At 36.2% G+C, this 18,147-nt stretch overlaps 1 protein-coding gene across 2 annotated transcripts in view; it reads right to left on the bottom strand.

The window, feature by feature from the left end:
- RYR2 (ryanodine receptor 2) overlaps positions 1–18,147 on the bottom strand; it is a 779,580-nt gene that overhangs the window by 465,597 nt on the left and 295,836 nt on the right. Inside the window, exons 5-7 of one of the 2 annotated variants that reach the window (XM_077168436.1) lie at positions 11,683–11,697; positions 4,008–4,082; positions 611–689 (exon numbers count right to left, since the gene is read on the bottom strand). In XM_077168436.1, the coding sequence (XP_077024551.1) occupies positions 611–689; positions 4,008–4,082; positions 11,683–11,697 (169 nt within the window). Of the gene's footprint in view, positions 1–610; positions 690–4,007; positions 4,121–11,682; positions 11,698–18,147 lie in introns of those variants that run through there. The other variant, XM_077168435.1, reaches the window with a different exon arrangement.

The following is an 18,147-nucleotide window of genomic DNA, read 5'->3' as shown; positions in this document are numbered from 1 at the left end:
ATCATCGTAAAAGATAAAAGTCAAATTTTACAAGGGTGTATAAAGTGAACGTAAAGTCCTCAGAGAATTGAGAGGAACTAGACAAATAGAGCCCATGTTGTCTTATTTTGATTTTCTGAAAGGAGAAACATGTTAACATAAATATTGTTTTCTCAAAATATGTAAATACCTGTCTGTTTGGATAGATATGAAGTAAAACGCCATGTGGCAAAGAGACGAAGGAGACTTTTCATTTCCTTTTCTATTTGAATGTTGACATTGAATATGTTACAGTTTTAGGCAAAAATATTTTTAAGGGTAACAAAAGAGATGTGCAGTAACACTTCCTAATCAATGCAAATTAATATGGTCACTATCAATAAACCATGAAGTACAGATTTTCTACCCAAACCCATGAATAAAATAAAGATTGAAGCTAATAACATGGGAATGGCCAATAGAAACCATACACACTTCCTCCTGTTAATAAAATCCTCCCTTAGAAGGATTTTTTTTCCTGACGGCATCCATAAGTCGATTCATTTAATGGCTCTTCTACACGAATGCGACTTATTCCAACCCAATTTCTGCCAGGGCTGAGGTCCATCTTGTCACGGCACAAGGCGCTCACCTGTTGTATCCTCTTGCAAGCCAACGTCAAAGGCCAATTTATCAGTTGAAGATTGGGAGGTGGACAGGCAGCACAGATACTAAGAGATACAGAATCGGTAGTTACCACTAAATGTCTATAATCCCATTCGACTTTTATTCTAAACCTGAGTTGGTATCATTCTGTCACTGTTATATCAATCTCTTCCTTCAAAGGTGGGTGCTCTGCACAGAGCCCAGATTAGTAATTGTCTGAGAGGCAGAGGCACTTGGCATTCATTAGCAGTAATGTTTGGAAGGAAACCCAGTCTTTTTTTCTTCTCATAAAAGACTGAAAAGATGTGCCTTGGCAGTAAAAGAAGACAAGAAACTGAGGATGTATTTGTACATCTCTCACTTCATATCTCTATTCATCATCTAAAAGAAAAATGCAACATGAGTCGAGGGTTAGAAAACTTTCTTCCAAAAAGGAATTTGAACACTATTCACTTTTATCTTCTTGTTTTGCATTTATTCACAAAACGTAACCCATTTAAGTCCACCTAGAATTGACGTGGGTGCTTGCACAGCATGTCACTCTCTAGTCAACTTCTGTCCTATGTACAGGTGTGCATATTTCCCTACGAGCGACCAAACTCGTGCAACACCATCCTCCCCTACATTAGGTTTTCCTAATCATGTTTTCTTTGACATAAAATTTAGAGTGATTTTTTAGACCAAGTTCCCTAGCCCCAATATTCTTCTTTGTGATAGAAATATTAATCCCTAGCCCCACATTCATCTTTGTGCCCCCATTTTTAATATCTTTAAAGTTTTTGAGGTTGGGGTGGGATTCCCCTCACCTTAAAAACCTTAAGGATAGTAAAAATGGGACCCCCTCACCCCAACCTTAAAACCCTTAAGGAATTCTAAAATGGGAACACAAAGATGAATAAGGTATGACCTCGAAACACATCAGCATCTACACCATCCAAGTGTACTGCCAACAAGAACAACTGCCCTACAAACTGTCCTCAGAAGCAATGCTGGGGACTGAGCAAGCCTAGATTCCCAGAAACACAGGACAACTAATGCAGAGGCTAAAAAATCCCAATTATGGCACAGAATCCACCCAGCTACGTGGGTACATGTACGTGTGAGGAGGCAGGAGATAAGCAGCTATGGGGGCAGATATCCTTGCACATGGAAAAGAAGACAGGACCATGGGGATATGAAATGAAGCTCACCTGGAGAACTCTGACCTCTATCCTTTGACTGCAAATCACTGGGCCCCTCAGTTATAGGAAAGAGACTCTGACGGTCCCCAAACATGGTCTTAGCCAGTACAGGTGTGTGAGTTTGACCTTGAGATAGGCAATCCACGGTGATCCCTAAGTCCACAGGTTTTACATTTAAACTGTGTTAAAAGTCTGCCTTAACTGGAGAAAAAGTGACAGCTTTGCAATACCCAGACTTCCTAGGCAAAAACGCATGGCTATTCCTATTTATTAAAGTCTTTTGTAATATTTCTTAACAATATTGCGGTACTAGCCATTGCAACTATTAACACATATTCTCTCCTCCGCTGTTCACAGCAACTCTGAGGCAGAAACTATAATTATTCCATTGAAGGTTAATATAAGCTCCATCAGCGCAATGACGTGGTCTCATCGCTACTGTATCCCAGCACCCAGAACAGTGCCTAGCAAATAATAGGTGCTGAATACTATTTATTAAATGAATGAATAGGTTTTCAGATGTAATTAGACTTAGAGAGGCTCAACAGGCTGTCCGAGGTTTTAGAGCAGCTCAGTGGCACGGAATCCAGCTATACCAACCAAGGTCAGGCTCTTAGCCCTCTCCTGTGTTTAGAGAGCAGTTCTTTTAAAATGGTACCTAACACTTACTGTTCATGCTATTTTCGTGGGTCTATGTGTTTCAATTGCTATAGAAAACTGAATTCTTTCCTTAAAGTTTTAATGACTGATCACTATACACAAAAATGTTGTTATGTATTGGTCTCATATCCAGTCACTGCATTAAAAGATTTTACTTTATTTTATTCCATATCTTATCATATCAAGCCAAGATTTCCAGAACAATGTTAGATAGCAATGCTGAAACAACATATTCTGGTTTTTTTTTTTTTAATTAAGAATGGCTTCATTGTTTCCCAATTAGATGTAATGTTGGCTACTGATTTGACATTAATATTTTTTATCATTGAGGGAATAATTATCAATGCTTAGATTAACAGACTTTATCAGAAATGGTTGTTGAGTTTTATTAAAGACCTTTTCTAGCACTTATTAAGACGATCCAGTTTTTCTCGTTTGACCTATTTATGTAATGTGGGTCACTAATAGAAATGCTAATATTAAATTATAATTAAAACCATACCTGTATTTTCCCCGTACTTTGGAATTCCACTAGTCAGCCCTTTAAATCAGATATTCACACCAATATTCATGACTGAGACTGATGGTTTTTTGTGTGCTGATCAGGCACTGACATTGAAGCTATGCTCAGTCTCCTGCTCTGGAACAATCTATCTCCTCCTTGAAAGTTTAATAGAACCATAAGGAATGATCAACTATATTACACCTCAAGAGAATGGAATACCATGTAGCCACTAAAATTATACTGATGAAAATTTAAATAATGTGGAAAAATGTTTATGCTATGATACTATGTTTTAAAAAATCAGGATAGAAATTTGGTTATGTGGTAACCAAAAGGTCTCAATTATGTCAAAAAAAGAATTAAGAAAGGAGACATGATTGAGAGTGTTTTAAAAGTTCCAAATGATGTCCTCTCTTTATAGTGTGATCATGAAAAAATTGTGTCTACCATAATTTCAAAATCTCATAGATTGAAATGTCTCTTCCTTTTATAATTTAATGAAGCTTTTAAAAGAATCCAATACAACTTTTTTTTTTTGAGTATGTGGGAGGTAGAGAACAAAAAAAATGTGCCTGGGAGGAGTCCAGTAGATAACCGAGTGAAAGAAGGAATTGATGTGAAAAAGAAAGAAAACTTCTAGTCAAGCATCAAAAGAAGCTAGTGGGTAGAACTGACTGAAATTCACAGGTAGATTTTTTTCTTTAATCTTATTTTTCAGCTAATAGATGAACTGCTTAAAAGAAAATCAAAAAAGAGAAATGTTTCTTATTTGACTCTCACACTTCTCTCCTCCTAAAACTAGTCTTTCAAAAGTAAGACTTTAAAAAATAGGAATCATAAGATGAAAGAACTGAAGGACATTAGAGGTCATCTAAGTAAACCTTCACCTTGTAGATGGGAAAACTAAACAAGGTACAATGAGCGTAAAGGACACATATATAATAGGATTACTGAAATGCTACCAACATTTCCTGAATATATATCTCCAAGTGGATCAGCATAATCATATGTGAGATGAAGTCAAAATACCTACTCACCATGCCACTATAGGAGTGACGTAGCAATATGGCATGTCCATAGAGGAGGGTTCGATGGCCACCACCTTGAGCAGTCTGCATTGGGAGGAGAAAGGGACAAAAAGAGAAAAACACAAATGGATAAACATAACTAAAAAAATATTCTTGCTCTCAGGGAACTTCACATTTAGTAGGAAGAATGTGGAATAAAACTGGAATAAAGGCTGTCAAGGAAGCCTCTACTGTGGGGTTACTATGATCTAGTTCTTGAAGAGTGAGCTTGATTTTAGTAAACAGGGGGGTCTCCTCTTGATTTCTCTCCTTCCATCAAGCATTCAGATGCCTATTCACGTTCTCATTAGTTCAAATCCTTAGTCACCTGGGTAAAAGCAATAGCTCCCTAGATGGCCTTCTCATCTCCATTCTCTCCTCATATCAGCAGCAAAGCTTTCCATTGCACTTAAAATCCAATTCCTTACGAGAGCCTGCAAGGTTTGCCTGATCTGGCCCCTGCCTTCCCTGCCTTCCTTTCCATCTGCATCTCATGTCTTCTTCCTCTACTCCAGTTTTCTTGTTCTTCTTCAAGATCCAAGATATATCTCACACAGAATTACTTTTCCTTCTGGAAACCCAACTGCCTTATCATCTTCCATGTCTCAACTTTAATACCACTCTTCAGAAAGATCTCTTCTGACCTCTAAATTAGGATGGAAACCAAACTTCCTCTATTCCCCATGACTTCCTATCACAAACTTTGATGTTTACTTCAGATTAGTCATCTTAATATGTGATGATTTATTTGTAGTTTACGTAACCATTTTCATGTTGTGACTTCCCTTGTGCAGGGACCACGGTACCTTATTCACCACTGTACCCCAAGATGCCTAAGAAAATGCATGACACCGTAAACACAAAATAAATACTTACTAAATGAACAAGTCTTCCTAAGACACAAAACAGATTGTATCACTTTCAGGCTTTAAAAAATTTCCTACCTGCCAATTGTTTATAGGATAAGAATCTAAGCTCCTTCATACAAAATACAGCATTGCTTCTCAAATTTTAACATGCCTAAGGATCACCTGGAAAGTATATTAAAACACAGATTCCTGGGCCTACCCCTGAGATTTTGATGAAGTAGGTCTAGGGTAGCGGCAGAGAAGCTTAATTTCAAAATCTCTCAGGTGATGCAGAAGCTGCTGGTCCAGCAAACACCCTTTGGGTGGTGCAAACATAGAGGACATTTAGTCTTAAACATTTTGAGCCTTATGCCCTCATTACCCTATGCTCTAAGCACATCTAATATTTTCCCTTTCGTGAATATTCCATGCTGCTTTCATGTTATCTTGTCTTGGAACATAATATTTCCTCCATCTACACTTTTTTCTACTTTTAAAAACTACTAATGTTTGAAAACTCATGTTGAAGTCTACCTCCTCTATGATGCTATATCTTTCAGAGGGAGCTGCTCCCCCTGGGCTCCTACAGTGCTAGGTATATAACTATACTTTGCTCTCATCACTTCACACTTTAGTTTCTTTTCTCTCCTTGACCACACTATGAACTCCTCAAGGACAGTAGCCCTGTACTGATTATTGTTTCACCTCAGTCTAAGCACAATGCCAGACCACAGTAGGCCCATAATGAATATTTATTGCATGGAAAATGAATGGGTGTCAGGATGGGATCCACTTCACACTGAGTATTGGGGATCGAGTCATAACCCCCATAAAAGGTTTGTTCAGGTCTCAACCCCTGGTCCTGTGGGTATGAATCCATTTATAAATAGGACCTTGGAAGATTTTGTAAATAGGACCTTTGAAGAAGTTATTCCCTAAGGTGTGCCCAAACTGAACAAGGATAGGTCTTAAGCCAACATGACTGAAGTTTTTATAAGCAAAGAAATTGGTCACAGAAAAAGGAGCCATGGGAAGTAACCAGAAGACAGAAGTCAACAGAACCTAGAAGAGAAAGGAGAAGACATCCCCATGTGCAATGTCATGTGACAGAAAAGCCAAGGAACCCCAAAGAATTTTGGTCAGTCAGGAGACACTGACCTGGGAGGAAGCTGCCTTCTAGTCTCTGAATCCATGAGCTAATAAATTCCCCGATTGTTAACCCAACCCATCGTATGGTATTTGTTTTAGCACCTAGGAAACGAAAATCTAAATGAAGAGTAGGAGTTAAGGCATCATGACATGTAATCACAAAACATTCAAGAAAAGGGACATGATCATTGGATTGTAGTGTTGGGCTGTAGAGAAAAACACAAGAAAAAAATTTTTTTATCTAGTTTTCTTTGGATTACTTTGTTGGGAGCTCATCTTTTCATATCATAATTAATTTCCAAAGCTATAAAATCCAACGATTTAATACATTTGACAGCAATATCAACATTTTAAAATGAAGTACAGAGCCTTGGATTTAACAAAGTGCTCCTTTTACTATAAAGTTTTGTTTATGAATTTCAACTTTATGAGTGTATTCAAATTGGTTAAGAGAACATATTCTGTGCCCGAATTCTCTTTAACAGATTTTATACTATACTTTTCTCTTGTTCAAATGTAAAATTATGCCACACATGGGTTTTAATAGGACACTTGTAAAATATGATAATAAGCCACACTAACTCAATTTTGTTACTTAAAAGACCAAGTCATCGTTAACACAAAATGAATACAATTTCTGTTGTATGGTCTGCAGCACTTTCCCTATGAACAGGAATTTTAAATGATAGTAGGCTAATTGGCTCTGATTCAGAAAAAATAAAATGGGAAATTTGCATTCTCAGGCAGGGTGGGATAACTTGTCCATTCAACAAACATTTTTCAAATGACTTCTGTATGTTAGAAGTTGCCCAAGAAGTATCTTGATGCTTTTCTATGTCTTCTGATTTGGCCAATCACATCAATTTTCCTTTAAATTTGGCCTGATCCTTGCTTTCATATAATTCAACAAATATTTGTGAATGTCTAATGTGGGGAACTATCATAATTTTATATGAGTATGGTTATACCACCGATAGGCTAACCCCTTCTAGGATTATCACAAGTAATAGCAACTCAGTACTCTGGAACAAGAGCTGAATTTCTTCCTCAAACCCTCTCCAAGCCTGAAACTAGAAGTACAGCAGTTTTACCATAGTCAGTTTTGAGAGTCCAGCCAGGACCGACTGAAAGGTTGGCCTGCCTGTCAAGGTAACGCTTAGGAGGAAATAGTCTTGTATCCTAGGAAGTAAACTGTAGTCTCTAAACTCACAAAAGTCTAAATATTTCTGGCCTAAGAGAAACAAGCATCATTTAATAAAAGGTAAAATTTTATTTTTAAATAAATTTATTAAAAAATAAATTACTGAAATACCCATCATCTTTTTTTCGGTTTTCTGTAAATATATATATATATATGGGTTTGACATTTTTATCGCTCAGATGACTGCCAAGGGTTAAAAGTGCCCAGCAGTATAAAACAAACTCATGAAATAGAAGAAAAGAAACAGTCCTGAGTACATTCAAACAAAATCTAAACAATATTGTTCTACCCATGTTAAATTATCCCTGCCTCAGATTGTCCACGGATTAATGTAACAGCAACTTAGTATTAAGCATTGCCTCTGTCTCTAGTTTTCCAGGACCTTGTCAAAAATGTCCACTTAGAGGGCGGGCCACAGTGGCTCAGTAGGTAAGAATGCTTGCCTGCCATGCCCGAGGACCCAGGTTCGATTCCCGGTGCCTGCCCATGTCAAAAAAAAAAAAAAAATCCACTTAGAGAAGAGAGTGCATACTGCAGGCCATAGTGTAGATACGTTTACAACAACAATAACTGAGAATAATAGGCACTCAAGAAGTGTTATTTATGCATCTGTTTATACTTTTTTGTGGGGAGATGAGCTAACTGCATCATTGCAGCCACATTTAAAGTTTGACTGTCAGATGCTTCAAATGTAACTGGGACCTAATACATAAAATCAGAACAGTAACGATTAATATCCACTAAAGAGGCTTATATACTTACAAATTACTGGCTCTGTGCTATTAAAATTTATTCTTGCAGTATATATTTGATTATTTACCTACCCCCAGCTTTACTGCTGATTAAAGTCAATTAATTTACTAACTATATAAAATCTAAATAGTAAAGTTTTCTGATCATCTTTTCAGCACAAAAATGTCATGTTAATCTGTGACGACATTTCTCATAATTCTAGGCCCTTACTAAGCAAGAACATTTTAAAATAAAACAGATAAAACAGGAGAATTTTCTATAGCCCTGGACAGCTATAAGGCAACTTGTTATTTTAGCAATAAAACAATGGGATCTTAAAAGGAGATTGTTACTTTGGGCGATACTAAATTACACACCCAAAGTTAAAAATGAAAGAAAACATCAAAAAGAAATTTGCATCAGAGTGCTTTTACTTTTATAGTGCTCAGATAGATATTCAAGTAGAGAAGTTTTTAAGTTCAACATTCAAATATGAATAATAGTAGCTGAGAAACAGAAAAATTAGTTGTGCCAGGGAAAAAGAAAGAAAAATATCTCTGTGCTTAACCCTTCCTATCTCCTAAGAATGACTTATAAATGTAAATGTGATGACTTCCAGGGGTGAAAGTCTCCCTGGCAGCGTGAGACATGACTCCCAGGGTTGAGCCTGGCTCTGGCATCATGGGATCAACAATTCCAACCTGACCGAAAGGGGAAAACAAAGTGTAACAAATAAGGTATCAGTGGCTGAGAGAGTTCAAATAGAGTCGAGAGGCTACTCTGGAGGTGACTCTTATGCAAGCTTCAGTTAGACCTTGCTACCTATCATAACTTGCCAAACCCCAACCAAAAACATTCCAGTCCCCTAAAGAAAACCTAGGGCAATATATAAGATTCTACAAAGGTTCCATGCACTAGGGTAACGTTCCAGAAACCTACAACCTCCAGAAGGGTCCCTGGACCAGAGAAGTCCTGAAACCTAAAGGGCCGGCATCTCCAGAACATCAACTACTTCCATCTCCCTACCCCATATTATTGGCAGACCCTTTCAACATGAAAAAGTTAGAATGGGCATAGCTCAAATACCACCAAAGAGAGGGATAGAAAAATCAAAGGTGATGGTGGAGTTATATAGAGAAGTGTGGTTTAACAAATGAGTATGATTGCGGAATCATTATACTGACATTTCTTTTAGTCTCCAGTATCTTAGAGCAGTTAGAAGTAAAAACCTAAAATTGTGGAATTGTAACCCATACCAAACTCTGAAATCTGTTCTACAACTAATTATGATGCTGTGCTTGGAGATTTATTGCTTTCTTTGATATATGTTATTTTTCACAAAGAAGAAAAAAAAGTCAATCGTGACGATAAAATAATATGTATTCCTTGTACCCTCCTATATTCTGGAGCAGCTAGAAGGAAAAATCTGAGAGGATCTTATGGTAGCCCATGAGAACCTCTGGGATCTGTCCTATAAGTACTTGCAGAAAAGTGCTTTGAAAACTACTGTTTCTTTTTTTTCTTTCTTTCTTTGCTTTGTATATATGTTATACAATTAAAAAAAATGTAAATGTGAACCTCACGCAGTATACAAGAACAGCACAAAGACTGCTGAGACTGAGATGTCAATCCACCTGTGGGTCCCCAGCAGCAGGAGACACCCAAACAGCCCTGCCATTTTTAAGCAGTGAATTGAATAACAGGATACAAGAATGATTACAATAGTTAACGAGAAACTTGACTTCGGTGCAAAATAGATGCGCCTGGGAAAGCTAACTGAGCTCTGTTAAGACAGACACTTGGTGCCAAATGACTTACTTGTAATGGCATCTTGACCAAAAGTCTCCCAAGGGTACCCAACAGTCACTAATTCATGCCAACAAGCAGAAATTGGCTCCCTCAATGAGAAAGCATCTGCCTGGTTCTGAGAAGTTAAACAATATATTTCCTGGTAGGCACTACAAAGCATATCATGGCTGAAAGGTGAAAGCTAAATAAAATCTAGCCTCATTTTCCTTTTAAGTGGTTTAAATTATTATAATCTCATGTATATGCCCTCCCCTTAATCAAATTCTAAATTTTCCAGATCATCTAATGCAGGTATGAAAATAAGCCACTGGCCTTCTGGCCTTGCAGTTAAAAAGAAATCATTGCCTAATTAAACCGTTAAGGCATACCATCTGGTTTTAACTGATTCTGCAGCATCTTTCCAATTGCACTGGTTTTTATATGAATCTGGTACCAGGAAAAAGCTTCAGATATCTGTTTTCAAGCAATGATCCCATTCACTCTTTAAAGGGAAGGAGACATGGCATTGGACGGAGATGGAGATAGGGGTTAGGTGATAAAATGAATAAAGCAAGCAGAGATTTAGCAAGACAGTATTTGCTAACTTAATTTCATTATTTATTTGTTAATATTTGCAAGGAGACAGAATATTTTTATCTTACTGCAGCTCATAACATTTTCCCAACCCAAACCCTTGTTTCCCGATAGGTCTATTTAATAGTTAATGTCTAGTCTTCTCATTATAATAATATTTTCTATTGAAAAAATTATAGCCAGAATTATCTGAAATTTTGGAACATGTTTTATTCCCTTGTTGAAAGATGGCTCCAAAAGAGTCCTCTGTTTTGTCATCGTATCCAAACTCAAATTCTTACAGGTGGCACACAGGTCCAGCTTTCGATATTCCATAATGTATCTGGTTCAGAGTTTTGCAAAACATAAACAACTGACTTAGCTAAGTAATGCAATAGTCAGACCTGAGTACACTGCTTCCCCTTCTTCAAAACAGCTTTTAAATCTGGATTCAGGATTTTGACTTACCCCTTGTCAGAGTTTGTATCTTTTGAAGTAACATTCTTTTGAAATTCTAAATTATGTCAAGCCTTTATTAACTGAATGCAAATATATTTCTCTATCTATTGTCTCACAACTTTTAAAATAAAAAAATTAAAGTTCATAAATGTTGTACGAGAAAATTGGTAAGTATATTAAAAAATGAAACAGGTGCACAGGTGGTTCAGTGGTAAAAATGCTTGCCTTCCATGCGGGAGACCTGGGTTCGATCTCTGGACCATGCTCCGCCCTGCCGCCTCCCTCACCCCCCAAAAAAAGAAACAAAAACTTCCTATTGTATTTCCCGAAGTAACCCCATTCTTCTGTTCCTGTCCTTCTCCAACAAATTTTTGTCACAGGTATACCATGTATTGTACTCTTCTTTCAATGTCTACTTTTAAAACCTTTGCAATTTTCTAATTTGGTTGAGAAATGAGATGGGGTTGAATTATTTTCATATTATTTATTCTGAAGTAAGTATTTAGCCAGTAGTTTCTTGGTTGTCTCTTCTAATTTACCAATGTGTGAATTTCTTATTGCAGTCATACAGGAGTATTTAAACACAATATAGACAAAATAATCCCTAGAGTGAAAACCCTAAAGAAAGAGCTATAAAAAAAATCTGTTTTAATGTGAGAAAGTTCTAACGTTGACTAAAAGAAACTTAATATGCTACAATATGACCCAAAGATGTCAACTAATGCTTAAGTCATTAAATTTAAACATGTGATTGATTGATTTACATTTCAAAGTTTCAAAGATAGATTTACTTTTTAAGGAACTTTAATATGTGATGAAAACTGCCATAGTTAAGTATGACCAAACTTAAAACCCACAAGGTATTACAGACACAGTAGATGATCCAGGGTCTTACCTTCATCATGAATTTCTGTAGGGGAATAAGGAAAAGAGAGCAAATATTAAATATGCATCATTTCAAAGACTTATTTTAATTAAAATATCTCTTATCTATAAAAGCTCCATTCCGCTAAATGGAGCTATGTGAACAAATAAACAAAAAAACATTCACTGTGTTGTCATAACCAAGCTTAATATCAACTACATGCTAGAGAAAAGCTGTAACAAGCAGAACTCTTAAAATGTTTTAACATTAGTTCTTTTTACATGAAAACATGCTGGTCTATGTTTATGTGTGATTCAATTCACAACATATTTAAGCACTAAAAAAAGAGTATCATCTTAAATATGTACTCTGAAAGAGCCTTAAAAGAAATTTCATCTAATCTTTTGCATCAAATGCAGTGATATAAATATAAACCAATTAATTTTAGTAAGCATAGTGGCTTAGAAATAAAGTAGATCACAAACTCATATGCTGCATTGAGCTGTTCATATTTCATGCAAAATAACAGTAAGCAATTCCTTAGACATATATTGAGAAGTGAATTTCAAAGAAAAATTATAGAAACTTTTTTCTCTTTTCCTATAAAATGCAAGTCTTTTTTCATGATGTATACTATAGTGCCTCTTTTTTTCATCTACAAAATACACTGTGTACATTTGTTTGCCTTCATTATCTCTAAACCCATAAAGTTTTGTTTGAGCACTTACTCCCAAGAGAAGTACATACGTGAAAAAGAGCTAAGAAAGAAAAATGTCATATTTCTAAATTTAGGGACAAATTTAGTTGTCAGGAGCATGCCAAAGTCCTACCAAGAAAATATATTCATATAAACATTAATTTTAAAGAGAACAGCAGGGAAAATTTTCTGATAGCTGAAAGATTGCAGCAGTTTTTCTGAAATACCATATACGTACATTACTCAATGGCAATTCTATTGAGACTGGATTTTTTTCATTTTCAATATTATAATTTTAAGGGGAAGTGGTAAAGAACAATTCCACTCTCACTTTAGAAAACAGAGGCTCTTTACTTACAGTACGTAACTGACATTAAAGGTAAATAACATCAGGAAACTTATTTTCCACATTGAAACCTACCAAATCACATGACAGAGCTGTCACAGGGGAATTAAGTCCCTGTTCAGAACAAAATACTTTCTAAGCTTTGGCTTAATGAAAAAAAACAAATCCAAAATTTTGCTATGAAACAGTTTTTAATAGATACTTTCTTCATGGGACGTTTTAATTGTGCCAGGCTTTTGGAATTTTTCTCTAAAAATGTCCTCAGTCTGATTTTGCCAATTTTCTAGGTTGAAATACTTTAAAATTATAGTGGATAGAAAAAGGGTGGTCAGCAGAATTACTGAGTTTTTCTATTCAGAATTTCTAAATTGAGAGCAGGATAAAAACTTAGACAGAGATAGAATAATCCGAATAATACAGCAAGTTAGAAGTTAGGGCAAAAATGTCTATTTATAGAAAGGGAAAGAATAACATATATAATACACACATATTTTTTTCAAAAGATAATCAAGAACAAGAAAGATTATTTCTGGCATTGACATGATCTTTCTGTGCAAATAATTTACTGGTCAATCTGGCTTAAGTGCTAGATATTACCAAAGTTATACATCATGAAATATCCCAAAAAAAAAGGATCATTCATGGTCCAAGGAAAAAATAAAATATATGAAAGCAAAAATGATGATGTAATGTATATTAACTATAATTTAAGCTGCTTAGGTATGATAAAAACCAACAAGCAGACCGAGAACAATATCTACCATCACGACCAACCCCCAAAAAAACCTTTTAAAGGTGGTGAAATGATAGAAGAAAGGAGAAAAAAAAAAAACTCAAGCATAAAGATAACTTCAATTTAGGTCTGGAGAATATTGCTTTTATGCTTATAGTGTTTTGATAAAGGAACGGTTTATTTTACTCAAGAAAATTTCATTAGACAAGAGCTGCAAGATACAGTGAGATGTGACTGTAAGAACAATTATACTGGTACATGGGATGGATTCTGGTGCTGCTGTCTTAGTAAAAGTTTTTGGATCATGATCAATTTGCACAGAAATACAAAGCAGGTAGAGTTACTGAAGGTAAAACTGCAGGTGCCAACAACTCATGGTTACAGAGTTAGTTTAATTATTTCAGAACTGACAGGTCAGGGGCAGTTCCAATGCACCAAAAGTTGGGGGCATAACTCCCCAATATGCAACATGAACTTGAAAATCAGGGAGAGAAATAGCTATCCTTATGTTACAACACAAATACAGATGGTGCTGGGAGGCAAATGGATGGCAAAAAGCAGAACAGGCTTTGCTCTAAGAACATGTATCACTTAACTGTAGTAGAAAGACCTAAGAGGTTTTTGTAGCATTTGTAAATGATTACGAACAGAGGAATGATTCAAATAACAATACATTTCTCCTGAAAGTTGGGAAAAAATATTGGCCATCAAGAGAATGATTATGTTCAATCTGTTATTGGTTCAAAGTTATAAACAGGGATCGAGGTGATATAAAAAGGCTGCTCTACCATCACTCTGCCTTTCAGTTCAATCTTAAATCTCGTGACCTGTTATTTCAGTTTATTATTAAAGAACTTTTACTGAAATGCTCCTCAAAAGTTATATAAAGAATTACCCACAAAGCAACAAAACAAAACATTGGGGGGGTGTCATTAAAAAAGAATTATTAATCCAATAGCCACAGAGATTAGCATAAGCATTTAGGCTGGGGAGTCCTTCTAGCATTTAACGTGTGAAATGTCCTACCCTGCACACAACATATCCATTTAATGAAAGCCTCATTTGTCATCTTTGTATCTCTTTGTTTTAAGATGACAGGATTGTCCAGAACACTCCCTCTTACAAACTTTCTTTTGTGAGTGAGGATTAAACTAGGAAATTTCATTACACTGAGCAAAAATTACGGTGGTAGTTATTTTACCACCAAAGACTTGAGTTTGGTGGAAGCTGTTTTTAGTTCATGATTCTGCCAAACAAATCTTAGAAGACAAAAGAAATTTTAAGGTGAAAATTTTAAAGTGAAAAATTCCATGTATATAATTACCTAATTCTTCTTCAGATTGGGAAAGGAGAATAAGTGATTCTGATAAGTTACTATAAACCCTAATATTTTATCTGACATGTGTTTATAAATCACTGAACTGCATGAATGCCTAAAATATGAAATGGAAGACATATCTAGGCTTTCCTTCTTTTCCCAGCTGTCTCAAGAGAGAATTTCTCTACATCAAAAAAAATGAAATAAAATAAAATTGATTTCTATAGAGGACATATGTATAATAATCACCTGAAGACATGTAAAACCCCACCTTGTACTCAGATTACCACCTACATATAAAATATCATCTATATCAGGTTATAGAAAATTTTCTCTATATTTTCAAACCATTTCAAACATGACTGAGGCTGAAAGCAGTTCACACACCTTCACATAATTGCAGTTGATACATAGCATGTCTTAAAACTACTGTTGATTTAGGGACATCTGAAATGACTTTGTGTTTTAACAATTAAAACCGCATCAATATATTTGGAAAAACAGAAAGGATTGGTATCTTTATCAATAAGATATCTTTCGGACTATAAATGATGCTTTGTGAAAACCACTGCACAATCTTTTCTATTTCCTTATGAACCTGCAATCCTGGGGCTCCATGTTAGAAATCAATGCTATAGATTAGGGGAGGACTGGAGTTGGAATAAAGAAAAATAACAATCACTTTTTAATCCAGGTCCCAGCAAAGTTATTTATTTTTTTATTTTTTTTGAAAAGTGAAGAGTTGTGTTAGGTCACTCAACAGGCTTATGAGTAAGCAAGTGCACAGATGATCAAAGACAGGCTGATGGAGGAAGGAGGAAGGACGAAGGGGAGGGGAAGGGGGAGAGTGGAGAGAGGAAGGGAGAGAGAAAGAGCAACAGAGAGAGAGGGATTGATTGATTGATTGATTCTGTTTTGATGTAGTTATCCAGAACCATACTATCAAAAAAATTTATCGGGCTCCTAATGACCTTAATCTGACTGGTAAATGCACTCTGTAGACAAACAAGTGTAACAGGGTATTCAAATAGGACATGTGTCTCAGAACAAAACAGTGTATTACCACATTCCAAACACACTGTTATACCTCCTGAGCAGGAATGCTAAAGGGAGTGGCTGAGAATCAGCTTGCTGCACTTAGCTAGCCCCCATCTCAAATCTATTAGAAGAGGTTAGAAAGTCTAGAGATGGTTTCTTTAGAGCAAGGTGTCAGGAGGCTCTGCAGCTTACCTCGTCCCCAAGGCTCTCTTCCCGTCAAGCCCTGCGGGAGTGGTATCAAGGACATTCGCATCCCCAGAAACTGGGATAAAACAGACCAGTACCTAACAATGCCGAGAGGTAGAGAGGTAAGAAGCCGGCTGAGCCGGGCCCTGAGCGCAGAGTAGGTCTACAATCAGAAGTGACTGCACTGCCACCAAGCAAACAGGGGCTATCCCAGATAACGTCTGTCTGGGATTGTCTAAGATGTTGCCAAGATGTCCATCTAGAAGGGCCTAGAGATCTCGGCACACAGAGACAAGACAGAGGTGTGCATATGGCTACAGGAGAGAACTCTAAGTTTCTGATGATGGGAGCTCTTTTCAAAGAAACCGCCAAGTACCAGGAGAGAAAGTTGGCCTGAAACATCTGGGAAGCCTGCTGAATAGCGCTATGACCAAAGACCTTTCCTGCTCATTTTCCACTCCTCCTTCCTTCCATCTGACCCCTAAAAGGGTAAGATGCTCCAGGCAATGAATGGGGGCATGAGAAAGTCAGCCGAGGACTTGAGGAGAAGCTTCCCACACCCCCATTCCCTTTCAGCCTCCTCCTGGAGCTGCCTGAGCTGAAGGAGAGAAGTTAACCTGAATTAAATCCAGAGTTTTGCCTATTATAAAAGATTGGGCATGTTAATTACTGCAATGAGACTTATGTAACTTAAGATGCCTGTGAGATATTTCATCATCTGAACATGACAGAGATCACGGGATCCCTCTTAGATTTTAATCCAAGGCACAAAAGAGAAGGAGCCCTCAGAGCAGTTTGAACGACAGGATTAAATTGGTTTCTACTGCTCTTTAAGGTACCTGTAACAGTAGAATTTCAAATTTCATAATGGCAGAAGGGTAAGATTTGAACTATACAGGTCACTGAGAAAGAAACAACTCAAATTTTAAATTTGCAAAGCCACATAAACGTAATGGTCATCAGTGTTCTAGAAGAAATCCAGGGAACCCTTTCATTTATATGATATCTAAATGGATGTATATTTCAGCACCAATTTGTTTCATCATCAATATAGTAGCAATACTTCAGAAAAAGAAGGGACTAGTACATATTCTAATCCTATAGACAAGGAGATTATAATCCATAAATAATCTGCACAAGGCTATAAGAGTATTTACTGCAAAACTAATCTCTTATTTTCAGCTCAGTGATATTTCCATTGCTTTCTCAGAACTAGAAAGCAATATCTACTTAAAGATTTACAAATAAACTTAAAAAATAAGTTTTGAGATGAGAAAACACGGAAATAAGAAAGAAAAAACCACACAGTGAAACAAAAGTAACCAACTGCACAGAAGAACAAGCAGCACTACTTATAGACATATTAAGTGGTGAATACATAAATGTTCATTCATGAGTTCTCTCTATTCTATTCCAAAAGAACTGAAGCAGCTTGAGTGGCTGATTCAAGTAATACCCATTTAGATATGGCACAGAAATAATGTTAGGAAAGTGAAGGGATGTAAAGATGAAGAAAAGGCAGAAGTAGCTAATAAAGGAAAAACACAGAGGTGACATATATGTTCTTTGAAATAAACAGGCTTCCGTTTCTCAGGGAGAAAAAATATAAAGCATGGTTCAGAACCTTAACTATAGGCACAAAGAAGGATATGGAATTTGTAAAAGCAACGCTGAAAATGAGAAGTAGCTTAGTTATAAAGGGATGAACAATGAATTTAATTGTACTTAGCAATCGAATATAGTAAGGGTAGTTCTCAATATGGGTGCTATCTTCATGGAAATGGTCAGTTTTTAAATGAAAGATTTTTTTTAATACAAAGGCTAAAAGAAGTGAAAAAGAGAAAAGACCCATAAAAAAACAGATGAGTATGCAGTTGTTTGGGAAACTCTAATGAAAAGGCTCTGAAAGACTATGGAAAAGATAATAAAAATCTTAAAATATTACATCGTGAGAATTAGATCCCAGAATCAGGAAAATAATGAGGGAAAAATGAAGGCATCCGTTTAGTTGATCTTAAATGATTCCTCATATTAAGTCAGCAAGACAAATAAAAGTAAAATCATACAACAATGAAAAAATGTCATTATTTTGTACTTTTGGAGAAAAATAAAGTGTAGTAAGGAGGGACGTAAGTGTTAGAATCTAATTTCACTCATAATCATGGTGTTTTATAAAC

The sequence above is a fragment of the Tamandua tetradactyla genome, chromosome 7 (genome assembly GCF_023851605.1).
Source record: "Tamandua tetradactyla isolate mTamTet1 chromosome 7, mTamTet1.pri, whole genome shotgun sequence".
NCBI classification, from domain to species: Eukaryota; Metazoa; Chordata; class Mammalia; order Pilosa; family Myrmecophagidae; genus Tamandua; species Tamandua tetradactyla.
Note: the sequence above shows the minus strand (reverse complement) of the source record. Positions and strands in the feature narration are given on the sequence as shown.